This window comes from Dermacentor andersoni, chromosome 11, assembly GCF_023375885.2.
Source record: "Dermacentor andersoni chromosome 11, qqDerAnde1_hic_scaffold, whole genome shotgun sequence".
NCBI lineage: Eukaryota > Metazoa > Arthropoda > Arachnida > Ixodida > Ixodidae > Dermacentor > Dermacentor andersoni.
The window spans coordinates 102,968,249-102,994,683 of NC_092824.1; the positions used below are offsets into that span (position 1 = coordinate 102,968,249).

The following is a 26,435-nucleotide window of genomic DNA, read 5'->3' on the forward strand; positions in this document are numbered from 1 at the left end:
GGCAACAGTGGCTTTTTTGGTACGTTGTGGAAAGGCAATTTACTTATACAGCGCAACTTTATTTTTATATGTAATGTCCCTTCGAATTGCAGAAGGGTACACATTTGGGCTGGTTGGTTCACAATTACGAGCAGAAAACATCACTAGACAACGGGACAAAGAGGACAGACCACAGCGCTGCGGTTTGTGTCCTCCCCTTCATCCTGTCATTTAGTACTGTTTTCTGCTCGTAATCCCCTTTGAACGTTTTGTGGGGCAGCTTTCATTAAGAAAACTGCTGTCGCCAGCAATCTCTGATGTGCGCTGTTAGCTGTAATTCAATACAGCTGGCACAACACAGCTTCGAAGCTCGACATGAAACACCTCACACTTGTGTGAAAAATAGACTGGCTTTATTGTATGTAGTGACACATTAGAAACAAAACACAAGAAGAGTTCATGACAGATACAAACACAAGCAAAATAAAGGAACGTCACGGCAGTAATACAAAAGGTTGACCTGGAGCCGGAATGTCCAGTAGAAAAGAGGTGGAAGACCTTCCGCAGTTTGCAATGCAGACAACGCCAGCTAGCTTGCTGGCGAGTGAAGATGAAGTCACCAATGATTATTTTGTCCGTCATAAACAGTTCCTGCAAAAAGTGCAGGAACTTGGCGAGGACTACAGAGTGTTAATGCATCAAGAAAAAAGGTGGAATGAGAGGCCGAAACGACAAAAATTTAGAATGCCAACTGGGGGACGGTCTCGACAAAATGGCAACACCTAGCAAACAAAAGAGGTTAAACAAAATGGCAGTGGCCTCTGAAATGTATTAGGCTACTTAGCATAAATGATCGTAAACTGTATCCTGACGCAAAATGGGATGCGGACAGGAGTTTAGATGCAAACATCTGAGTATGTACTACGTAAGTATGCTGCAACAACTAGGTCTAACACAAGCCATCCCCGTCATGCACAACAAGGTGACCCAAGGTCGAGACGTGGTGCTGGGTTATCATAATGCCCTTCCTTGACCGCAGCCAACATGCACAAGAAAGCAGAAAAAAAAAAAAAACCGCATGCGCGTGCAACAAAGCATGTGCTTGCGACAAGTTTGACTGCCATCGTGGAGACCTACACAAAACCTGTATATGCCCATTGTGGTGTTAAACTACCTTGCATCAGCCGTGGGTTTCTCCAATGATGTCCGAAATTTCATTGGTATTATCACACTAGTTTGCACAATGGATCTGATGAGGCTCGTGAATTTCAACAGTCATGGATGGCTATAATGGTCAATGAAAGTTTTCGTGTCTGACGCGGGTACTGGACTGCTTGATGAGGGGTGGTATTCTCGTGTGATCACTTTCAGGAATATCATCACTCACAAAATTATAAGCGATTTGACACCAGACCTGTCAAAGTATACAACCCACAGCATTCTGTGCCAAGTCACACAAAATCTTACAAAAGTGACAGTGTCCCCAAAAGTGATTGCTCGAGAATAACGCCCCAGAGTTGCCTATTTTGTTACACCTGGCTTGCAACAAAGCCTGATTTTCTGGTACATGTGTGTACAGAAAAAAGGTGCTCATACGAGTAGCCAGCCAATCTTACGGCAAAGCACAGGCTCTTTGGAGTCGGTTCCACCTGCTGGTTCCACGTGGTACAAGAAAGTAAGGAGCCATGTGGAACAATGCCCGAGATCATTGTCACCAACTTACGCAAGATTCACTAGCTGGACCTTGCACACACACTGGAGGAGAGACACCGACTTGTGTAGCCAACTGACTGTGGGACAAACCACTGGTGGCTCTTTGGACAACGTCCTTTGGGGTTGATGCTGCCTTCTCCCTCAAAACAGGAGATGAAAGCTTGTAGGAACAATGCCCAAAGTTCCTCTGGGCAGTCAAAACAGCAGGTGCAAATGCAAACGGACAAAACGAACGCTGAGAGGAGAGGAAGGGCTTCTTTGGCAACACATCAGCCAGGCATGCCCATGACATGACTAGGCCAGAACGGGCTGCACCATGATCGGCGGCCTTTCTCAGACATGTTGCACCTGTCCTTCAAGGAAGAAATGTTAGGGAATGATGAGCCGAACAACTATTGCTCTGAAACATTACATAAGTGAGTCGTCCCTGTCAAAATACTTCAAATGCAATCTCGCAGTTCTGTTAGTATTGTATTGACCACATTTTCTTTTTCTTTGTGTAATCCAAAGCAAAACAAAGTTGTGTAATGAACTGTTTCTCACTATTCGTTACACTATTTCACTTTATAAAGCTGTTACAAAGCAAGATACTTGACGATCTGACACACTTGTTGCCAGGGAAACCTGCCTATGACTACAGTGTTCCTTCAACTGCTGGTGTGAGCCTTTCCACAGCAACATGAACTTTTCAATACTTGTACCTTTTCCCAATGAGAAGTGATGGGCAACGAAAGTTTAAGTACATTTTGGTTTCAACACAAGACCACCAGGTGTCACCACCCATGTTGCTGAAACCAGCTCAACCTTTGTAGTCGAGCAAAACAAGAGTACTCATACATTCAGGCGAAAAATTTCTGTTCTAATAAAAGATTACATGGGACTGATACGGAGTTAGCTTTGTTTCTGCAAATGTAACACAGACAATACGAAGTTAAGAGACTGCATATAAAATTATTTTGATAGGGACGACCTCTGCTCACACTTTTGAAACAACATGTGCCACCAGAACCTTGTTGACCTGTGAACTCCCGATGTACAGTGCAGGTCATTGGAATGGAAGTTCGACATCTTGATTGTGTAAAATAAGTAAACGGCAATGTTCACTCAAGCAGAAATATTGTGCTCTTGAATTATGCAGATGCTGCAATGTTGATGAGCAATGTGCGTAGGTCATTTCCCTAGTGACTTTTTTTTTCTTTAGTGAATTTTAGTGCAAAAAATTGTGTAAAGAAAGTGTATAAAAGGTAAGTATTGTTAGGGCTACTAGTCCATGCTACGTAAAACCACGTCATACAAAAACTAAATTGCATTTCTTTTTAGATAACAGTGAGAACTTTTTTTTACAATCTATGAGTGCCGAAACACCCTAGATTGAGAGCATTACCAGAGTGCTTGGCATTTGTAGAAACTTCAGCACTTGGGCAGATGAGCATATGTTACATAAAGACGAGGTCATGCTACCTAAAACCACGTCATATGAAAAGTAAATTGCATTTTTTTTAGATAACAGTGAGAACTTCTTTTTCCAATCTGCAAGTGTCACAACACTCTAGATTGAGAGCACTTACAAAGAGCTCAGCATATGTGGGAACTTCAGCACTCAAGCAGATGAGTGCACAGTAAAAACCGCTCCACTAGCATTAGACAGCCATGTTGAGACAATGCAAATATGACAAGCTTGAATGGGATTCCTTCTGTGTGTAGTTGCGTGGATTACCCTTTGGTTGAAGCCATATTTTTAAAGCTCCCAAACCTTGCCTACATTGCTAGAACAAAATGGCATTGACAACATGGTTCCCTCAGTATTGAAAACACTGTAAATAAATTATCATTCCCCTCCATTCACCACTATTGAATTATGCTCACATAGACAGTCAAACCATTCATGCACTGGAACTTTACCAAGCAGTCGACATTTTTCCCTTCCCTTTTCAAAGCAAAACTTGATGGCCTTTGAAACTGAAGGTGCCTAGTCAGTGTAATAGAGCTGTCACGCCAAATTTTTTTCGGGTAAAAAAATATTGCACATCACGAAATATCAAACTCGACATATCAAAGCAAATTGACATCATTGAATTGGCACATTAAAATGCAATTTGTAAGCAATAGCATGCACATACAAAAAAATATGCAGCAGCTGCTCAGTTTACAACAGACAGCTTGCAAAATTTGACCACAGGTGATGACAAACCATACGTCCATTACAATGGCACAACATATTTCACATATTCCTTTCTTAGCTGCTGCTTCTTTTACCTGCAAAGACCTCATAACTGTAAACAGATGCCTCAGCACGTCATAGTCACCAGTTGCAACCCCCATGGACTGCTATTTCAAACGTGCTGTTAATATCATTGAAGAATGCTTCCTTCGCAGTTATGACAGAATAGCATTGTATAAAAGGAAGCAGCATAGAATGTTCAAAACTAAACCATAACACAGAGGCAAGTTGTTGACAGTCTTGAGGTCTTTACTTCACATTGGAATAAATGACAAGAAGCTGCAGCTGTGCAGATAGTGCAATAGGCACAGTTGCTTTGGCCCAAATAAAGTAGACAGCAGAGTTGGCGAGCACCAGGTGTCTAACAGTAACACAGCACATGTCAGTGCACTAGCTGTGCCTGCTTCCATAGTTCTATTACCTTGCTGTGTCTACTACCTCAAGAAGTGATTACCATACAGATGCAGGCAAGTATTCTGTATAAGGGTACCATTCACCTTGATTCTATTTATTATCATTCCCTTCTCACGACCAGCTGATTGTGGCGATACGATTGGTGGAGTGCTGTTCAGACAACAGATTATGAGCGGAAATGAAAAGAAATGGAATAGAATCATTTCATCATACCAGCCACAGGCTCTCTTGTATGTCTGACAAATGTTATAGAAGCTACATGTACATGAGAACTAAACTGCATCCCACTGATGAAGTTTGTGTCATAACGAGACGAATGCCAACATAGGCAAGAATGTAACAGGGTTCGAACGTAGCCAGCGAAGAACTGGTACTTGAAACAAAGAGTTTGCTTAGCAGTAGACCTCAGCTGCATCAAGTGGAGAAGTGGCTCACACAAATCCACACGCATCCAAAAGGAAGGACTGAGCCTAGCATGCATTGGAAGTCTCAAGATGGAGTGCCTTTGGTATTTTTTTCTCAGTTACAACGATCCATACCTTCAGTCCACAGCTTCTGGAGCCATTTCTTCCCATTATGCGGGAAAAAACCCCGATGCCATAAAGCTGCCGACCTATTGGTGGCCCTCTTGCTGCTTTGACTAAAGACTTGTCCTGAGCTCAACAGTGCGAGCGAACTACTAGTGTGCATGCAATCAACTCGGGTAGCGAGTGGCCTTTGGGCAACGTGGGCTGGCTTTGAAGCGCAAAGCTACAGACAAGTGCTTTCTGTTAAGGCACCTTCATAAGTCTTTCACGAGTTGCATCCTTCAAGCTGCCATGAGTACAAATTTACAAGCATGCACTCTTTCCAATGTCGAGAATAAAAATTGGAAGCAACGCAACACTTGCAATGCCATATCAACAGCTTGTTTCTGGAACCAATGCTTCGGGCACATTGGAAATGGCAGCACTGATCCACAGCATGTGGGACACCGTTGACGAAGTAGGTGCTGGCTGAATACACCACCGACAAACTTGTCGCTTTGGGTAACTTTTCTACAACCCTGACGTGGTTAACGAAAACCACCATGAAAGCACCAGACTGGCGATACAGCTACAGGAGGGGGTAAACATGGGGGCAGGAGGGCTGGTTTTGAAAACACCTAGCCAACAGAAGCGCTTTCTGACTAATTGCTGAAAGGCACGCTACTGATCAGGTGACAAAGACAAATTGACAGCGCTCCACAACAAAGGCAGAAGGGTGTACACACAGATGCAGCACTTACACATGCATCCGCTTTCTTCTGCTTTCATTGTGGTGCACCGGCAATTTGTTAACGATTCCACTAACTATCCCGTGTCATTACTTTGATTGGATCAAGCGTTTCGGCGCGGGTCGCGCTGTTCCAGCTCGGCAAACTCCTGCAGAGCACCCAGAGCGAAGCGTAGCCTCTCCTGGAGAGCCTCGTCGCAGCCAAAGCGGGCGACGGCGGCCAGTGTGTAGGCCGCCGTGTGCCGCCGCTCATCAACGTACAGGACCAGGGGACGCTCCGGTCGCTCGGCGCTCAGCACCAGCTTCGTGTGATCCCCAAAGAAGTTGACCTGCGAATCGGTTTACAAACCAGTGCAGAACTTGCAGGAGGCTGGCGCACGCATACATCAGTTAGTTTTGTAATAGGAAACATTGATTGCGCTTTCTAGACAATCACATGTAAGAAGACAGGACAGGCGCAAACTAACAACTGAGGTTTATTCCAGAAAAAAACACTTATATATCAGACCATATATAAAAACCATATATAAAAAAGAAGGGACAAGCATGCATCAGTGACACATCAGTCAAACTTTACAATAGGGAGGCACGTTTTCTTGATAGTATGTTTAGGTGAGCCACGCCTTTGGTTTTTTCTGATTTTGGGTTGTTCTTCTGTTATGCTGCTGATACCCTGATGCGCCTGCGCTGGTATGGTCTGATATATAAGTGTTTTTTCTGGAATAAACCTCAGTTGTTAGCTTGCGCCTGTCCTGTCTTCTTACATGTGATTGTCTAGAAAGCGCAATCAATGTTTCCTATTACAATGAACCAACTTGCCCAACAATGCATCCTGCTAAGTTAGTTTTGTGCAGGGTCTGACACAGCTAGAGGGACTACAATGTAGAGTAGCTCGCTGCGGTACAGCAGCAGTGCAGTTAGCACTGGTAAGTCTTGGTTAACATTATCTTGGTTAATTAATTACACCTTTGTTAACTAATACCTTTGTTTTCTGAAGAAGACAACATAAAATGTACCTGTAGTCGTATGTTTCTGTGGTGTGAATGCCCAGTCATATCTAATATTTCTAAACGTCAACTGTGAGCAATCAACCATAAAACTGTATCGAAAGTATGACAAATTTCAGGCGTAGGCACAAACTTTCAGAACTTGTAGAGTGGAACAGGCTATGTCACTAAGACAGCCACACTTGACCAGCTTTACAGAGATCGAGTGCGTTCTCTGAAGAGCCCCGTCTATGCGAACAAACTGCTTATTTGTTCCTAATGCTCCATAAGTACTTTTTAATAAACAATGCTTCATTATGTATAACGTGACGACAGATATCTGCTAACAATTTGAATACTAGGATGTGAACATCCTTTTATATCACTTGTGAAAACGGCTGCTAATTATTGAAAACTATTCTAAAAATATTCAATATTTGATTCGGTTTGTTTCTGGCACTATTCAATTCAAATATGATTTAGTCTAAAAAAATTAATATTCGCGCACCCCTAGTCGCAGCTCTTCAGTATGTACTAAAGCCGCACGTAAGGTGGCGTTTTGGTATATTATTATGCAAGTATTTGTAAAGTAAAACAAATGTACCTACAATGGGGACTGAAATGTAAAATGGTAGCACTGGCAGCTCATAAATTTTTAGAAAGAGCAAGGTCTGCATTCAATGTGTGCTGGTTTTCATCATACATTTCCATTTCCTTCAGCAGTATTATAAGCGAGCAAACCTAAATCCAAGGCGTACTATTTCCTAAAAAAGTTTAATTAGCGAGTGTTTGACCACATGCATGGCCATGCCAAGTTCAAGGCATCATGGTATGCCCATGGTGTCACAGTACCCATTAAGAAGCTTGCATAAACAGTAACGGCAAGTTTCCTTTACGTAGTATTATAAGAAAACCCATGGGTCAAGTCGAAGTACACAACTATTATTTACCTCTCAGCACAGACATACATAGGCACATCAAAGGAGCTTCTGCGTTGCACTAGTAAGAAAATTCTAAGAGCAGAAGCAGGCATCACAGTTACACCTTCCCCCTTCAGAAACAGGCCAGAAATAGGGGGGCTCTATGCATGTAGCACACAAGGGTGTGTGTATAAACGAGTACTCCTGAACAACATGCTGAGCTTACCTGAAGCATGGAGCAGCTCAGCTGCATGACAACGGCTCGATCTGTGCGCATCCAGCGCTGGAGGTACACAAGGGGTTTCTTCTTGCGGCCAGAAGCTTTCGGCACATCTCCACCCTGCAGTGAAAGAATCACCCGTTGGTATGGTAGCGACTTGCCTTCACCTCTTCACTTTTTCTGCAAAGCGGCACATTTTGAAATGCAGCGAAAGCACCAGAAAACTTTTAAAGCAGTAGATCTATGAATATAACACCACACGCGACGACTCAGAAGATGCAAGTGCCAGAAAACTGCTAAAATGAGCTGACGTGTGTGTGTATATGCACCCATATGTGTGCTTTTGTCAAACCTTCATCCATTTAATGGCTCTTTGCATAGAACTGTGATGACTTGCGACAGCACGTTCAGGTCTTTGTCTGCAGACAGTGCAACTGATCGCCTATCAGACAGTGCGATGCTTATCAGTCGTCGCTTCAAGTGCTCGTCAACAAACTTGCACTAGCAAGGCTTGGATGCTACACACCTTGGTTAAGCCTCCGTGCGTGTACTGCAACATAGTATTGTGGCACACATATGACACAGGAGAGGCTTCAGACAAAACAACCTGAACAAGTGCAAGTATCAGGTATGACTTGCTACTGCAAGTAAGACTTTTCATGATTATATATCTCAGAGGCACATATGACACACAAAAGGCGTCAAGAGACAATTGCAACCACAAAGTATAACTTTTTATCACAAGCAAAGATAAACAAATAAAGCAGAATTAATGATCAGTTACCTCAGTCAGGTTTTCTTCCATGTAGTGAGCGAAATACTTGAGCAGGCCATACTTCTCTTGCAGAGTGGCCGGCAGGCTAGACGGAGCATGGGTCTCCATTGATCCATGGCTGTCTCGGTATTCAAGCCGCCTGCACAAAAATTACACAACCCTAAACCTTAGTTAAAGAACATGCCACTCAAATATCGTGGAGCACGTGACTATGCTTCTAGCCACCGTAGCATGGAGTTTCCTTGGAGTGTGCGAGAACACTATGTATACACAAGATACATCATTGTAAATAAAGGGCATAGTGCAGGATAAAGAGCAAACAACTATGTTAACATCAGCCTCCTCCATTTGCCATTTTAAACGACACGACAATATTTCCAATCAGCTATCAAGAACTTGGCCGAATCTATGAATCTTGCCTTATGAGAAAATTCACACCAGCAGAGGCTGTCTTCTTTTTTTAGCTGTACAGAATATGACAATAGTGCTGCTGCATCTTTGTTATGGAATGCTCCGCAGGTTGTATAAGCACTAACAAGCTTCACTAGTACAGAACAGCTTTTGTGCTGTGCCAGCAACGCTTGCCATAGTAATGTCTCTAGAACAGTCCCTGTGGAAACCTATAAACCCCCTCGAGGAACCCCAGCGTTCGGCTGAGCACTGTCCGAGGAACAGGGCTAAGCCAATAGATGCACACACTGGCGAAATAAGCTTGCTGGTAGGCACATTACTTGCTAGTGCTCATTTCACACCTTGTTCTTTTCATGCACTGACAAGATATGCCGAAGAAGCGTCATGACATCAAGAAATGCCCCGGTGACACAGTGTGCCAGGACACGACATGCAGAAGCGCAGAAGCGAAAGTACTGCCAGACATTACTAACTGAGAATACTATTGCAACAGGGTTTTCCAAGTAGAACAGGCTACTCACAGGCGGTCTGCTGAGAAGCTCAGGTGTGTGGCATCATTGAAGAGAACACCGACCGTACGATCGGACAGCTGGAAGCCAAAGCCAAACTTGTTGGAGTAGTCAATCCACTTGGTCACAAGCAGTGCTGAACCCGCCCACGGAGGTGGCACGCCACAATCTGCAATTTTGGAACACACAATCCTGTGCTTTATTGATGCATGACAGCTCACTACTACAGCAAGCACCACAGCATGCAGCAACCACTTTGATAGCACTGCCAAATCCCACTACAATTTTCATGGCAAGGCTTCAAGTTAACTGTAAAGCTACATTGGCATGCACTTTGAAATGTCAGCTGGAATCTACCTCAGGAATTTTTTCAAGGCTACACACTTCTGCCATGCGAGATAAAATACAGTGTACTAAAAACAACATGGCATGCATTACCAAGGGCACTAAGACTAAAGAAGTATCAGATGAAAGGACGCCCCACTAGCACTGGCACCAAGAAGCAGGTAACCAGATAAAATGCCAGAGAAATTTTTTTTTTACTTTCTAGGTTTGTCCTTTAGACATAAAATGGGGAGAATTCACAGACGGCATGAAACACAAGTGCACTAGCATGCAAAACTGCAACACGACAGTCCTCCTTTCAATAGACAGATAATGATACCAAGTGACTGGCACGAGTAGACAGCATTATTTGGCCATGCACGAGATCAAAGTTCGTTCCACAAATAAAAATATGTCAAAACCAGCTCTGAAGATTTTCACCGGGTCTCTAGTGGTGTGCAAATATTCAATTCGAATTGAGTGGAATTCAATTCGAAGGACACTTTTACTATTTAAGATATTTGAATCCACGAAAATTTCTAAATATATTCAAAATGCATTTTAACTGCAATGACGCAGTGGAATGAAGTCTTTTCTTGAATGGTGTTTGCTAGATCATCTAGTGCACTTTCACAACGGCTGTACTGGTGTTCTTTCATACTCACCAATGCGCGACAATGTGCATAAGTCGGTTCCCTAAATCAGCTTCGCCGCAGTAAAGCAGTGTTATGCGGCGAAGTATACACCGTGCATTGTGACGAAGCATATTGGTTATGTAGTGAAGCAGACAAAAAGTAGAATGGGGGTACTGTCAAGGGGCCACTGCTGATGCTGATGGCTATCCGACACTATCAGCTGAAGCATCCATACTGTACTTCCTCTGTCTATCTGAACAATGCCAACCACCAGGTGGAAACCTCTGTGCTGCTACTAATCTGGCTAAGTGCTTAAAAACATGGTTTCCGGACTACAAATTCGACCTAGTAGCAAGCTTCGCAATGTCTTTAGACCCTTTCTCTAATGTAGTTGTGTACCACCAGGATGAATGAATTGCAAACTAGGTTAAAAATGTGGCTTTAGAAGAAACAAGAAAAACTTCAACACTAAGGAACCCAGAGATGTCCAGAACAATGAAAACTTCTGAAGAAAGCTCCTTCCACATCAGCACTGTGGAAAGACTTTGATAAGCTTGTAAACCAGCAGTCATCACTGCCACAAGCACAGGTTGAAAGACATGTACGTGCATGACAAAGTATGTGCCGAAAATAAGATACGCATGAGCATGGTGCTCAAAGCCACCTACTGTTGGCTCTGCTTGAGAAGAGGTACCTGCCAATACCACACGCTACTCTTTCTGGTGTCTGGAGGAAATTGTGACATGCAGGAGGGCATCAATGCTCCACGAATATGTAGAGCAGTTATCCTTGCTTCATGACTACATTTAATAACTGCAGTTGCAATAGTGTCAAGAAAAAGTGTTGTACTAGAGAACTTTGTTGACCACAAGGCGCAATTTTTCTGCACATTATTTGCTGTGCAATAAACTTGTTTTCTTTCGTACCTCTGGTTGGTGAAAAAAATTGTATTTTGGTAAAAGCAAAGTGTTCATATTAAAAAAATATTCACAAAAATATTTTGTTTTTTCACTTGGTTTCTGATTATTTGAACTGGCTTTGAAACTAAAAATCTGATATTGGTGCACCCCTACATGCCTCTTTTAAAGGTCACTTTCAAATCTCTTTTGGAACATAGGCATTCCCTAGGATAATTCCCTAGGAACATGGCATTTCCTGGGATCATTTGCGAGACCACATTACATTCCTGAATAAGACATCATGCAGGATACAAGCAATGCAGTGCACACTGTCATGGAGAGAAGTGTGATGATGCATGCAAGGGAGGCATGCAGTCAGGGAGGCTGTAAGTGCCACCAGCATAGGCATAGTTGTACTTACTCGAGGTGGGCATTTCATCTAAGCAGGCCTGCAGTAGCCTATGCAAGAGTTGAGTGGTGCCAAGTTTGGAACTCCCTGCAATTGGAGACAGACGACATGCAGATGGCCGAAACAACAATGACAGGCATAGCACTGACCACTCTCGAGTGCATTCACCAAGTAATCAGCAGCACACAAGGACAGTGACCGATTCCAAGAACTAGAGTCAAGCTTCCTAACCCAAACCATACTCCCAAAATCCTCGTACATATACGGAGGCATTAGAGCACAGTTTTTCTTCCAGCCACACTTTCACTATCCTTCCAGTTGCAACTAAAAGCCAGCTATCACAAATAGTGCATTTTCTCAGCCCAGCACCTACGGCAAAACCGCACCAGTTTTAACAATTTAAAGTCTGGGGTTTCACATGCCAAAACCATGATATGATTATGAGGCATGAAGTAGTGGGGCAATTCGTATTAATCCTGACCACATGGGGTTCTTTTGATGTACAGACAATGCAAGGTACACAAATGTTTTTGCACTTCACCCCCATTACAATATGGCCACTATGACCTTGGCAGTTAAACGCCATAGCCCCTGAGCTGCCGCTGTGGGCGCAGCAGGTTAGGCACCGAGCTCACCAAGAATGCTCTCTTTAGTGTGAACTGATGTTTTCAACAGAAGCTCACGTTTGTCTGGGCAAAGAACACGACCAAGCGTTCCCAAGAGGCCACAGTCACCAAGGGGCACGGGGGAGTCGCGTGCTGAACCCTGTACGCTGCTGTGGCCAGACGTACGTGTCGTTGAGTGGCTTGCATTCACCCCAGACTGCTCGATCCGTAGCCGTGAAAGCATCCCCATCAGATGCCCGGACTGCTCGCGAGGCGGCCTCAGGAATGGGTGCTCCAGCACCTCATTCAGACTTGGCCGCTCCTGAGGTTCCGGCTGGAGCAATGACACCAGTAGACTACGGCCCACATCTGAGAGTCCAGGCGGCAACGTGTATGCACCCCGAAGAATCCTCTGGTACGTCTCCGTTAGTGTTGACGTCTCGAAGGGTGGCCGGCCAACCAAGAGAGCATACCTGTGTATAGAGCGCCATGACCTTGCATGGTTAGCAACACTGAAAGCACAAATTGCAATCAGTGCACACACAAAGCTGCTCTTCGTCAATCAAGGAGGTTTAAGAACAGCCGAGGAACTAGTGTCCACAGGTGCGAAAACACCTGTGTTACCTGATTAGGTGCAGGTTAAAGAACCCCAGGTGGTCCAAATTTCCGGAGTTCTCCACTACGGTGTGCGTCATAATCAGAAAGTGGTTTTGGCACGTAAAACCGCATAATTAAATTTTTTTAGCAGCTTCTTTCTGTATGCATATCATTCTCAGTTTCTGTTATGTACATGTACTTTGCAACTGAAGTAGTTAAGCACAACACAGATGACCTGTTTCCATGTGTCATCATGTTGGCAATAAATTAATATGGAAGCACTTACAATGTATCCACAAAAATGACCAATTCTCAGGACACCTCTGCCAGGGGAAAGGGTAAAGATTTCAACATAGGCAAGGTTCTGTTTTTGTGAATTAATTTATAAAGACCGTCCAAAGCCAAGCAGGAGCAGGCAGTCACTGGTCTATTTCCTAGTCGAACAAGAGCAGCGACAAGTTAACAGGCCTTGTAGAAACAGTCACATAACACAGCAAGCAAAGGCTCTGTCTTTTCACATACCTATTGAAAACATGTACATACACACGTGTTCATGTGCAAACACACACAACACTGACAATGTTCTACTCACATGATGCAGCCCATGGCCCAGACATCCGCTGCAAAACCGTGCCCTTCCATGCGAAGGACCTCCGGTGCCAGGTAGTTTGGAGTTCCACAGACAGCCTGCCTCGGTGGCTCGTCAGCGACCCGCGCAGCCAAGCCAAAGTCGGCAATCTTGAGCTCCATGTTCTCGTCGAGTAGCATGTTGCCCAGCTTGAGGTCACGGTGTACGACACCCTGGCTGTGAGTGTAGCGGACCCCATCAGCCAGCTGACGCATCAGCAGAGCAACCTCAGCCTCGGGAAGCTGCCCGCCACGCTGCTTGAGCAGGTGTACCAGCGACTGCGAAACGATGCATCACAGGACAGAGGTTCAGCACAATCGTAACCCTAACACCTGAGGTAACTTGGGCACTCACCCTCACAAAACCCCCAATTTTCTCGAGTACAGTCATTTTGTGTTTTCAGCACAGTCCCTGCCTCTTTAAAAGCAACACAACTCGTGCAAAAAATTGCATACCTATTGCGTCATCTATGGAGGGTTAATCTAAAGACACAAAAAATCCAAGTTAAATCTCCGAGTGGTGATTGAGCATGTCTCAATGCCACATCATTCTGTCTCAGCAAGCCAGCCATGGCGAGCCAGTGTGACAGGTCCATCCATTAATTAAGTATTAAAGATTAAGTAAATATGAATTCTGAATCGAGAGAAAGTGATGATGAAAAACCAGCTTCTATGCAGCACGAAACGTTTGCTGAACCAGCACATGAAAAAAATGTGGCAGGGCAGTCTGAATATAAACACAGCAGTCAAAGGGTTAAAGGGTTAAAGTACAAACATATTTTTGAATTTGTACAAACTTTACCATACACTTGATACATGTAAAACACTCTTAGCAAGTACAAAAAGAGAGAAACACAAGATAATTTAATACTAAAGTTCGTCTCCAAATGCCATCCTTGTGTCATCAACATTATAATGACATCATGAAACAGGGGGAACTTTGCTGACATAGTGTAGCAACATGGCTGGGTATGAAGACGTTGCTCGTGAAAAATAGACTAGAATGCAGCAAATGCGTCCTCTAGCTGTGCTTACATGTGGCAGTTACAGCAGGCGCAGGGATGATTTGAGCCAATGCATTGCGACATCACGACACATCTGCCCAGCAAATCATATCCCTACTGAAACATTCCATAAGCCATTCTAATGATTTGTATGCTTTCCGTATAACTCTTATGGAATCTTTATGGGTCCCATATAAATTCTGCGGTATCTACGTAAGAAATGAACAGAAATCACATGGAATTATTGGAGCAAATACAGAACGTTTCATTAGGGATTAGGGGTTCTCCTATGCTTCCAAATATTTTTTCAAGTGTTCAGACCTTCATTCTGCACAAGAACATTACAAGCCATAAATGTCAAATAACTATTCTTTTAAGTGAACACAAAAGGGAAATATTGAAGGCACACTAAAGCTTTCCCTTGATAATCTCAAATGGGATACTACCTAGCGGTAATGCTTGAGTGCAAAAGATACAACGCTCGGAATCGGGGTGACAAATTTCTTGTGGGAGACATACGGCCACATACAACAGCATCCAGATTTTTACGAAACCAGACCAGCCCAATTAGTGGCACAAGCTGACATAAGAAGTTCAGTTTAATATGCTGAAATTTCGACATGCACACATTCACCTGTTTCACCAAGATTTGACTTGGCTATATGAGTGAGCCCCCACCTTTCTTGGGCAGTACTCCAGAATGATGTAGATGTTCTCTGCATCTCCAAAAAAGTCATGCAGTCGTACTACGTGCTTGTTGATCAAGGGTCTGTGAAGGTCAATCTCTCGAAGAATCTGCAAGCAACAGGGCATATAGGTTAAGCGTGTGTCTTTACTATGGGTACGAAGGGGTAGCCTTAGCCCGGAAGCTCCTATCTGAACGCACAGGAATGAATGAACGTTTTTTTACGGCAACAACTGCACCGCCTTTGATGAGATTTGTTGTATTTAAAAGAAAAACAGTTAAAATCTAGTGAATGTAGGAAGCAGACCTTATTTAGGCTGCCATTTCTTTAAAATCTTTTTTATTTATTTATCATTATTTTTTTGTAGTTTCAGAAATATCAACTATTAATTTTACAACTCTTACTCAGCAATGAAAAATCATACAATTCTGTAAAGCAGACAAACTTAAATGTTTTATACTCTGTTCTGTAATATGTCACCAGTCCTGCAGCAGACATTTTGGCGAAACCCTCAAACATTGTAGCAATTTTACCAAAGCTGTAAATTCATATATTGAATTTGTCTGCTTTAGATGCTCTAACAAATGGAGTTTACAGAACTGCAACATATATTTTGTGGAGTTATGGACTTGTAAACATTATGGTTTGATTTTTTCAAGTTTACGAAATTTTGGGGTATCTTACAAATGTTTACAGGCTCTCAACTAAAATACTGTTTTTAGAGTCACTAAAATTTAACTTTGTCGCTCAAATGCAACAAATTTCATTTAAAAATTGGTCAAGCAGTTGTCTCATAAAAGCATTTCTGCCTCTTGTACACTTTGAGTACGGAAATAGAGTTGGTCCCTAGGAAAAGCTTCCTGTTAACAGAAACCTTCCAATGCTTTCTTGAACATCATGAACAAGCCCTCACACTTAATACAGAATGCTCTCACAAACACACGAGCCAAATAGCACTCCTATGCATGGAGCCTACGATTTCACACAGACAGACAGCCTACCCTCACCCTTAAAAAACATATATGAGATTTGACATCCAGATACTGCACAGAATCGGGGATGTTGTAGTGGAGGGATTCCATCACCTCCACTGAAATGTTCCACTTGAGCCATCGCAGTGGGCACCTTATCCTTCAACTTTTTAAAGGAGTACCGGGAGAACATTTTTGTCTCGTTTTTATTGCTTTTATTGGATAGACGTCATACCAGTAATTACGCTATGAAGCCTCAATTCTTCGAGAGCAAAAATAATGATTTATGTCACCTTTCAATAAAAGTTCGAGACATGTGCCAGGAGCAGCATAGCTCCGGGCATGAAACAGGAGACCCGACAAGTCACCAAAACCTGTTGTGGCAGTCTTGTGGTACCAAATACCCCTGCTGCGTACCCACACACTGTGATCGTACTGCCGTGCTCCATTCATCAGTTGATGGGACAAGAGGGGAGAGCATGTGTCTCCTTGCATTTCCAACAGGAGCAAGCAATTGAAAAGCGCAGCTTGGCAGCTTTCGGCAACGTGGTCCTTGCACAGCCTTCAACAACCACACCCTGTCACATCCACTTTCGATAATGTAATGAGTCTCCTTTTCCAATGCCACAAACATTTCGATAGGGTCGTGAAAAAGGTGCTGTAATTAAATATCTCTGTTGCTCTTGAGCAACTGAGGCTTTGTACTGTAATTATGCTGTTGAATGCTGTTTAAGAAAGAAAAAAAAACTATAATGAAACACAAAATTTTCATATCAGTATTCCTTTCAATCTCCACAAGATTTTTGCAGACACTGTGGCTAAGCAGTGCCTCCGGCCAGGACAATGTTAAGACTGGTGAAGTGCTGGAACCATCTAGTGGCAGAGAACTACTGCACTGATACTAAAGACCCTTAGACAGGGCAGTGCAGCAGACCAAGTGGCATAAAAAAAGTAAATGGAACACCGTGGAACACAGAATTCTATCTCACAACTGGCAAGACACTCGCACCATCTCGTGGCACAGAACAATACCAATGCACAGATAGCATAGCCTCCGAGACTGGGTGGTGCAGCAAACCAGGTGGCACAAGAAGTACATGGAACACAGCGGAGCACAAAAGCCCTGCGACTGATAACGTGGTGGCACGCTATCTGGTAGCAGGAAACAATACCGCTGTGCTGATACTATAGCCTCAAAGCTTGGGCGGCTCGGTGAAGTAAATAACACAAACAGGGAACTGCAACTTTCTCAGACTCGAAATATTGTGCAATAATGGCACAAGTTGGCAAAGGCTTCATTCACTAGTAGTAGCGTGCACTGTGTCCTTGTACAGACAAGGCAGCTTACCTTCTCTTTTTGGCCAGGCCGGCTAACTTGGCACCGAGGGATGATCTTCCCTGCATACACCTGCTGTGTCCTGACATCAACAAGCTCGTGTACACGTGCGAAGCCACCCTGTCATAGAGAAAAACACAACAGCTTGGAGTGTCTGCATGGTTAAGGTTAATCAAGCATATGGCAGGTGGAGGTTGTCGTAGGCAGTAATAGCAGACAGCAGGAAATTTCAGTTTTCTGATGGGCTGGGTCACTTAGTGCAGATTTATCATCAAACCAGAGAGCCATATTAACATCTTAAGCAATCGTTTATATCACTCCCACCTCGCAAAATGTCTGAACAGTTTCTGCACTTGTACCAAGGCAGCAGAAACAGAAGGCAAAGCGGAAAAGAAAATTAATCTAAAATGGATACTCCAAATGAAATAAAACAAAGCTGTCAAAAGTCCTGGTTAAAATGCTCAGATCTCGTGAAGCTCCCATTCATGGATTTCCCAAGGATTGAAAATGGTCTTGTGAAGTAGTAAAAAACTGTCAGCCTCCTTGGTTGAAACACCCAACAAAATTAAAAGCATCCACCTGCCTTAGCACGAGACCTGCGGCATGTCCGAGTCGTCGAATGCTGTATTATTAGAAACCAGCAGCGCGCTCGGCAGGTCTCAGAAATTTTTGAAGCTCGCAGGTGCCAATAGACCGATATCACAAGCAGTTTCACAATGCCACTGCTTCAGTGTTATAATTTTTTTTATTTCTCATGTACATGCCGGACAGACAAAAATGTTAAGCACTTCATTGAATGATGCAGATTTTAAAAATGCAATTTTCCAGCAGAATGTGAGTCAGAACAAGACAGCAGTGTGTGCTACATTTAAGTACTATACTTCAGTTTGCTATAATAGAAACACCTGCCACAGTATATCTTATCGATGAGCAAAACGAGAACAAGGTAAAAGCAGGAGCCAATGTTTTGACAAGTGGACTTGTCTTTCTTTAAGTCCACTCGTCGAAATGTTCGCTCTCGCTTTTACCCTATTCTCGTTTTGCTCATCATCTTGAATTTCCATCTTCCGCCTTCCTCATGGTTTCCCAATATATCTTATTGTTCCCTTTTACAAATAATACAGCTTTCTTAATGCAGCCACATCATATTAACATATAGAAGGTTATACTACAACATTTTATTATCTGACAGCGTTGCCACATTTAAGGTAACATTCTCGCAAACGGGATCTAACAACTGCAGCTAATGAACATGTGTAGCTGGCACTGATGTGATCAGAAGACTACCAGTAGGATGTCGGCATATAACCTAAGGAAAACTTCTGCGTGCATGTGAAGGCCAGTGATGTCCACATTGACCACAGACACACACTATCTGGAAAACACCTACGCCATGGCAGCTAAATGACTATGTGTTAATGCACACGGCTGCTATTTTGCAGCCATGTGTCAGACATCCCTTTATTAATTCTGCATAGTCAGTGTCTGCCGAAATTTATGCAAATCATACAAACAAAAGGTCCACACAATGGCCAAAGGGATAAAAAAAAATGGTAGGCCTATGATGCAATGACCAAGGGATCCAAAGGAAACATTCTATTGCATTTTTGTTAATCACATGAGGCAATAGAATAAGGGCAACACTGTACTTTAGCCAACCAAGGGAACAGGCTGGCTTCAGGAAGGGATACTCTACAATGGATCACACCCATGTCATTAATCAGGTAATCAAGAAATCTACAGAGTACAATCAGCCTCTCTATATGGCTTTCATAGATTACGAAAAGGCATTTGATTCAGTAGAGATACCAGCAGCCATAGATGCATTACATAATCAAGGAGTACAGACTGGTTACGAAAATACCTTGGAAAATATCTACAGAAATTCCACAGCTACCTTAACTCTACACAAGTAGGAAGATACACATAAAGAAAGGGGTCAGACAAGGAGACACAACCTCTTCAATGCTATTCACTGCGTGCTTGGAAGAAGTATTCAAGCTATTAAACTGGGAAGGTTTAGGAGTAAGGATCGACGGTGAATATCTCAGCAACCTTTGGTTTGCCAATGACATTGTTCTATTCAGCAACACTGCAGACGAGTTACAACAAATGATTGAGGACCTTAAGAGAGAGAGTGTAAGAGTGGGGTTGAAGATTAATATGCAGAAGACAAAGATAATGATGAACAGCCGGGCAAGGGAACAAGAGTTCAGGATCGCCAGTCAGCCTCTAGAGTCTGTGAAGGAATACGTTTACCTAGGTCAATTAATCACAGGGAACCCTGAGCACGAGAATAAAATTCATAGAAGAATTAAAATGGGTTGGATCGCATACGGCAGACATTGTCAGCTCCTGACTGGAAGCTTACTGTTACGATTGAAAGGGAAGGTGCATAATCAGTGCATTTTACCGGTGCTGACATATGGGGCAGAGACTTGGAGACTGACAAGGAAGCTAGAGAACAAGTTAAGGACTGCACAAGAGCAACGGAACGAAGAATGCTAGGCATAACGTTAAGAGACAGGAAGAGAGCAGTTTGGATCAGAGAGCAAATGGGTACAGCCAATATTATAATTGACATTAAGAGAAAGAAATGGAGCTGGGCAGGTCATGTGATGTGCAGGTTAGATAACTGTTCGACCATTAGGGTTACAGAATGGGTACAAAGAGAAGGAAAGCGCAGTCGAGGACGGCAGACAGGGGTGATTGGAGATTGCAGGAAGGGGCCTTCGTCCTGCAGGCTGATGAAGCTTGTTTCTGTTCGTATTTGTGAATGAGGAACAGGGGCAAGTAACAGGAATAATTACCAGAAGCTATCAGACACGGCAATAAAATGAGATGGAAATAAATAATTGCATCCACTGACCAGCAGATTTTTCATGTTCCATCCATATCAGTGGGCATGGCTCTTAATTATTCCAAAGCCACACCATGGTTCAGGAGGGTAAACACTTTTGCACCTTTTTTCTGGCTGTGCAGCATCATGAATGACAGCTGCACAGATGTCTTAGGTGCGAACACACAAATACTCCTTAGTACCTACCAGCCTGTTTGCTTATATAAGCCGATATAAGGCAGCCCATACTGTTGCCAGTGAGATACAATTATCGAGCTAAGTTTTCACAAAACATGTAGAAGATATCCGTGCAGCAAGTGCAGCTTCGCGATTTGCACCTTGGGATACAATATCTTTCTAACCAAAATCCCCCACATAAGAAACGGTGCCGTTTGTGTAGCCTGTTTAGGGGTTCCAATCACGCGCGTGCCCCCTCTCCCACCTCCCCTCGCCCTCATGAGTCTGCGGTCAGTGCTAGACTTTACATGAACACCACGAGAAAGAGAGCACACGCACGGGAATGGAGATCAGTCAACCAAGGGGTAATCGCAGGAGTGATGGTAAGGTATGAAAAGCAGATCGACGCCAAATAGAAGGTAGGGATGTGCCCTGACAGAAAAACCTTCCTCCGCATGGCTACCCTCCGCTGGGGGAGGGGAATAGGATAATATAAATATGAGAGGGAGGGAAGACACGCAGCAGATAAGCGTTTCGGGAGGCTTGAAACTGCCCTGAATTATAGAAAACAAAGTAAGGTTACTACTAGCATTTTTTTCCCCTCTCAAAAGCGCAGATCGAGAGTTGCCTTCAAATCTCATGATTTTCCAACTTTAATTCCTGCCAGGCTATTTTTCGCAACTACAAATAGCAAGTTGCTACAAGTTGCACGTTTCGCCGTAAATACATTTTGCCATCTTTTATTTCGAAAACTGAAACCTAGCTGCGTTTCACACTCGTGCCTGTATCGACAAGTCGATGTTCCAAATGTTTTTCTCCATGGTTCCTACAATTGAGCATTTGATAGACGAGGAAACAACGGTTACACGAGTTGCAGACCATGCACACTCCATGCTGCCGAGAAGCGAGGCTGATAGAGCACCATTATCAGTACAATCACTTTAGCAAACAAAACAGACAATTGCTTCCAGGGGCACGTATCTGTCTGGCGGTCGTGCAGAAGCGCTCGCGAGAACGTGTACGTACTGAACTTGGCTACGACGAACCCCGGAAGAAAGATTAAAGAGGAAAAAAAAGTTATTTGTTTGTGATACCAACTGTTTATACGTGTTCGTGGACTCGCGGAGCCTAGCAGTTCCAGAACTACGCCTTCCACGCTGCGCTCTTTGTTGAGCACGGGAAGCAGAGAAGAAACAAGAAACACAACGGTGTACCGAACACAGACTATGCGGCAGCAGGTGCCCCGATGAATTTTTTTTTTCAACCACCCGGGCATATACAACAGGCGTCGCACCAGAGCGAACGAGAAAAAAAAAAGGGGGACGCAGGTGGGAGACGGTCACGCGCAGCGCCGCAGCTTCACGTTCGCGACGCTGATGCGGGGATGCAACGCGTCGGCGGTGTTCGGCATCGCCGCGGGCTCACCTTTCCGAGCAGCTTTCCCTTGCGGTACGTGACGCGGGTCTCGGGGTCGACGATGTAGCACTCGTTGTCGACGACGTGCTGGGCGCACGGGGCCCGAAGTCGAGTCGGGCTCGTAGCCGGCGGCTCCAGCACGGCGCTCATTGTCGTCGTCGTCGGCGCCGCGTCTAGGACATATTTTCCCCGGTCACAGGGGAGCGCCCCGTTGCCGCTGCAGGAGACGCAGCAGCCGCAGCACCCACAGCCGCCGCTCGCACACGCGCACGCATGCCAGAGTGGTGCCTCCGATTCCGCATGTAAACAATGCGAAGAACACAACACCCCCCTTTGTGCATGGGAGCCAGCGACGAGCGAGGCCACTTCGATTTGCCGTTCGGGAACCGGAGGAGAGAGAGGCGCAGGAGTGTGCGAGGGAGCATGAGAGGGAGCTATCCGGTATTTTTTCGCGACTTGCCCGGCTGGCTCCGCCCACCAAAGGGCCCCCAAGGAGGGTAATTTGGGCGAGGAGTGAACTCTCTCTTGGCGTTCGCTTTCGACGACGCCGTCCCGTCTTCACCGGCTGAACTACATCGAAAGCGCCCATTAAAAGGACGCCCAAAATATGTAACGCGCATCTGGCGGCCGGATTTTATATCGGTGCGACCGGAGAGACTGTTTCGGTCAAGTGGCTCGCGGATGCTCGAGCTCCTAGGACGCACACAGTTCATTGATCCCCGCGCTGTGTTTTACTACCGTAGCGTAGGCGGTGCTTCGAGAACAGCAGCAGACGACAGAGCCACTAGTAGATTATGCGCATCACACGCGGCGCCGAAGAAAACGGAAGAGGCGTTCCTCCTGTGGCACATTCTTTCGCCGTGGTCTGGCCGTTCGAACACATATATGAGTCAATCTAGCCCAGCCTTTACGGAACTGGTATAGTGATGACACGCACTTTATCTCGTGTAATTCCCCGCCGTCCTAGAAGTTGCCTCAGGAAACACACGTACGCGGGGACATTCGTCGTGTGTGGGAGTCTTGGCAGGGGGTCCGCTATTATGCAGAATGTACAGATACATTAAAAACGATATGTTGCGTCTTGAATTAAGACCTTAAGATCATGCATGTGAAGTGACCGCTGCGTATGCGGCCTATTAATGAATACCAGATTTAACAAGTCTGAGATCATTATGCAATCACAGAGGAAGAAAATAATGCGGAGTTTTTATTCTTCGACAGTTATTCCATTTTTGTCAAGTGAAATTAGGACAAGATTCACGAGGGTCGAAGACTACAGAACATTCACCGTCAGTTTGTTAATTAAAGTTTAGGCAACGTGAGGGCATAAGGTCAATTTTTTTGCAAAATCATGTCAGTGTGTGCGCTCTTATATATAATTTCCGCTCTTCAAGTAAATATGCATTATGAAGTGCACAACGAAAGCGCAAGCGTGTTTGTACGTGTTGTGTACAGACAGACTAAAGTTCCGGACCAGTTCCAGCCTCTCGGGACCACGGATCACTTGAGCGAATTCACTATCAACGCAACTTGTACTAGCAGTGGTTTTATACACGATGCGCAGTAGAAGCAACGTTGGCTATAAAATACTACATACTGCTTTGCATGATCCATAGCAAGCACTTTCTCGCTTTATGAAATAACCATCCTGAACGCAAACTGAACGTGCGTTTCGAACGATCTCTGATCGCGGCCCTACAAACGAAACGAGAAACGAAACTGCGCCACGGTTAGAAGTGTGCGCAGTCAAGCCCGTGCTCAAGCCAATGCAAAATACGCTTTTTAAAAAAATCTTGCGTTGCGCTACCTTGTGGGATTTTTGCAAACACAAACATGCAAGCTAACTAGAACGGTGCTAATTTAGTTATATTGTTAGTTACAAGGTAGCGCTAAAGTCGTATTTAGTGTTCAAACCCCCGGCATGTAGAAACGACTTTCCGCAGAAAAAGAGTGATTTGGCTGGGGCTCTCGCATGTCCCACTAGTTTTGTCAATTTTATGATCGAGCGCAATGGCGGACGACGAGGTAGGTGGTTTACATTTTCCGTAAGTTGTCGATGTTGTCGTGCCGTTAGTCAAAGAAGAGAAAGTTCGTCATCTCGGGGGCAGTTATGATCATACTTGAGGTAAACACGGTGTGTGAGAGACGGAGTGCTGAGGCGAACAGTGGAGAGAAAAGGAGTCCCGAGCTCGGAGAAACTGTGCGCAACTTGTGCATACGCCCCGACTCCACGGCGATTGTTTCTTCCTTGAAAACTTTGCTGAGAGACAAACACAACTAAGAATGGCCGTTGTTGACACTATCAAGGCGCTAAGCTCCCGTCTCCTTGCTGACATCTTGGTATCGGTGTTCGCGTCACTTGTTCATTCGTTTGCGTATCAGTTGTTCGAGCGCAGTGTATGTACTACATACATACAGTTGTGAGTTGTTCCTATAATCGCTCTTCGGTGTCTGATCCCGCAGGAACTTGACGCTGACGAAGAAAACAAGATGAGGTAAGTGGCCTCAACACCGTGCGGCCGATCTTTGCTTTCACATTTGCGTAACGAAACATTTCGACACCTCCAAATCTGAGCTTTCGTTTTGGCGTTGTGAGTCAGATGACTGATTGCGCGTCGAAATGTCGCATCGACCTAAGTTCATCTCTCGCTCACGCATGCCGTGTGCTTACAGTCGGTTTATTTCCCGTTCGCAGGCAACCTTTAGAGGGTCAGCTGTACAAGTACACAAACGTTGTCAAGGGCTGGCAGTACAGGTGGTTTGTGCTGAACCCGGACATAGGAATGTTGGAATACTACATGGTACGCTCATCTGACGCACTTCCCGTTGTTTCTGTGAGTTGTTCACGAGTGTTGCTGGCTCTGTGCTTTTTCAGTTAGACGAAGTAAAGAAAGGCAAGCCCCGCGGTGCTGTTCATCTTGCAGTAAGTTCGCAAACAACCACTCATCATTTTGCGCTCATGTACTGCGTAACTATGGTGGCATGCACTGCCAAGTCATGACTGCCAGGTTACTGGAATTCCTAAAAAAAAAAAAAAAAAACACGCATGCACTCGCATCACAAACGATTCCACAACGTGCGATGGAACGAAATACGCGGTATGTGTAACGCTGATATTACTTGAAGGAGGTGCAGTATTGGTTAAAAGGCAATATTCGATTATTTTAATTCGTTTATTTACAGAGTGCTGCAGGCCTTGGTAGTCCCAAGCAGCAGTGGCAAATTAACAAAAACAGGGAGAAAAAAAGCAGACATGAGTTATAAATATGTGTATTTATGAGTTAGGCACATAATGTTAAAGGGTAAATGGGTGTAGCTGATACAGTAGTGATACTTTAATATACTATATGCATGGAGCAGATAACCTGTAGTCTGCTAGAGTAATAGAATGGGTGCCAAGGGCAGTGAAGAATTGGATGGCGTGGGGAGAGGTTGGGAAATTTCTAGACATAAGATGGAAGTCGGCTGACGTGAGACAAGTTCAATTGGAGGTAGCTGGGAGGCTTGGAGGTAGCTGGGAGGCTTCATCCTGCAGTTCACATATATGATAGGCTGATGAACATGATAGGTACTCTTGTAACTCTGCTTGGCTGCAAATGTCGCTGCCTCATTTTGTTTGTCAAAAAAGTTGAAGTGCCTCTTCCCTCATGCAGTAGTGCTACCATGTGCAGGGGGCAGTTATTTCGCCGAGCGATGAAGATGGCCAGATGTTCACCGTCAGCGCAGCCTGCGGAGAATTGTACAAATTAAGAGGTAGGCACTTTATAGAGCGATTTCCGTGCAGCTTTAGTCCGTAAAGTTGGTGCATGATGGTTGTTGCTACACAGTGGTGTCCTGCGGACGTTCCCGTTTTCCAGGCCAAGACGCGAAGGAGAGACAATTCTGGATCAACAGGCTACGCAAGGTCGCTGAAGACCACACAAAAACAATAGCTCAAGTAAGTGTTGATAACGCAGAGAATAGGTAGAGGCTCGAAAAAATGACAATAGCCTGTTCTGGGGAAATATGCTCAGCCGATCACTCTCATGGGTACAATAATTTCTGCAAGATTTCATTTGACTGACACCAGATGTCTCAGCATGTACGGGCGACAGTTTCCATAGCGCAGTGCTGCGCATGCTGTTGCGCGTCGACACTAATTTGTCCAAGCGTAGTCATGCAAATTATTGCAAAAGTAATTTTATTCCTAAAGTTTACAGCTGAAAAAATTGTCCATGCCTTCATACAATTCAACTCTTCTCTTACAGCAGATTATCAAGGCCTCGAGTAGGAACTAATCTCCCTTGTCGTCAATCAGTCGTACAGAAAGACGCCAGCAACACACAGCAGCTTGCTGATATTTTATGTGTCTTTTCTGTGAAATATATGCTCTGTGATCAATTTGCTGTATTTGGTGGATGAGAGCCTTTGAGTGCTCTTTTTGCATTAAGAGTAATTTAATTCATAACACCAGCATGGGGTTGTTAAAATGGGCTGTGATACTGCTTTGAAAGCGTCTCTCATTGCGT

At 44.3% G+C, this 26,435-nt stretch overlaps 2 protein-coding genes across 5 annotated transcripts in view; one reads left to right on the top strand and one right to left on the bottom strand.

Moving 5' to 3' along the window:
* Window positions 1-370: 370 nt before the first annotated feature.
* Window positions 371-22,329, bottom strand: LOC126539195 (serine/threonine-protein kinase PLK3-like). Its single transcript, XM_050185936.3, has 10 exons — window positions 21,937-22,329; window positions 17,508-17,615; window positions 15,181-15,297; window positions 13,464-13,777; window positions 12,353-12,747; window positions 11,682-11,756; window positions 9,415-9,571; window positions 8,492-8,621; window positions 7,714-7,827; window positions 371-5,910 (listed from the first exon to the last, which is right to left on the bottom strand). Exons 1-10 carry the CDS (start codon window positions 22,075-22,077, stop codon window positions 5,686-5,688), a joined length of 1,776 nt encoding a protein of 591 aa, XP_050041893.1. The 5' UTR covers window positions 22,078-22,329; the 3' UTR covers window positions 371-5,685.
* A 1,469-nt stretch (window positions 22,330-23,798) lies between these two features.
* The window catches only part of LOC126539196 (oxysterol-binding protein-related protein 11-like), a 29,196-nt gene continuing 26,559 nt past the window's right edge, over window positions 23,799-26,435 (top strand). The window contains exons 1-6 of one of the 4 annotated variants that reach the window (XM_050185940.3): window positions 23,799-23,952; window positions 24,391-24,422; window positions 24,623-24,728; window positions 24,803-24,850; window positions 25,599-25,680; window positions 25,755-25,864. In XM_050185940.3, coding sequence (XP_050041897.1) covers window positions 23,938-23,952; window positions 24,391-24,422; window positions 24,623-24,728; window positions 24,803-24,850; window positions 25,599-25,680; window positions 25,755-25,864 — 393 coding nt within the window. In that variant the 5' untranslated portion in view covers window positions 23,799-23,937. Of the gene's footprint in view, window positions 23,953-23,987; window positions 24,268-24,390; window positions 24,423-24,622; window positions 24,729-24,802; window positions 24,851-25,580; window positions 25,681-25,754; window positions 25,865-26,435 lie in introns of those variants that run through there. The other 3 variants (XM_050185937.3, XM_050185939.3, XM_050185941.2) reach the window with 3 other exon arrangements.

Bases quoted from the DNA above. Each gene is read 5' to 3' on its own strand.
- LOC126539195 (XM_050185936.3), bottom strand. From the start codon at position 22,077: ATGAGCGCCGTGCTGGAGCCGCCGGCTACGAGCCCGACTCGACTTCGG. The intron at 7,828-8,491 runs GTAACTGATCAT...CTTTCACTGCAG, and splicing joins TGGAAGAAAACCTGACTGAG to GGTGGAGATGTGCCGAAAGC. The intron at 5,911-7,713 runs GTAAGCTCAGCA...ACCGATTCGCAG, and splicing joins TGAGCTGCTCCATGCTTCAG to GTCAACTTCTTTGGGGATCA.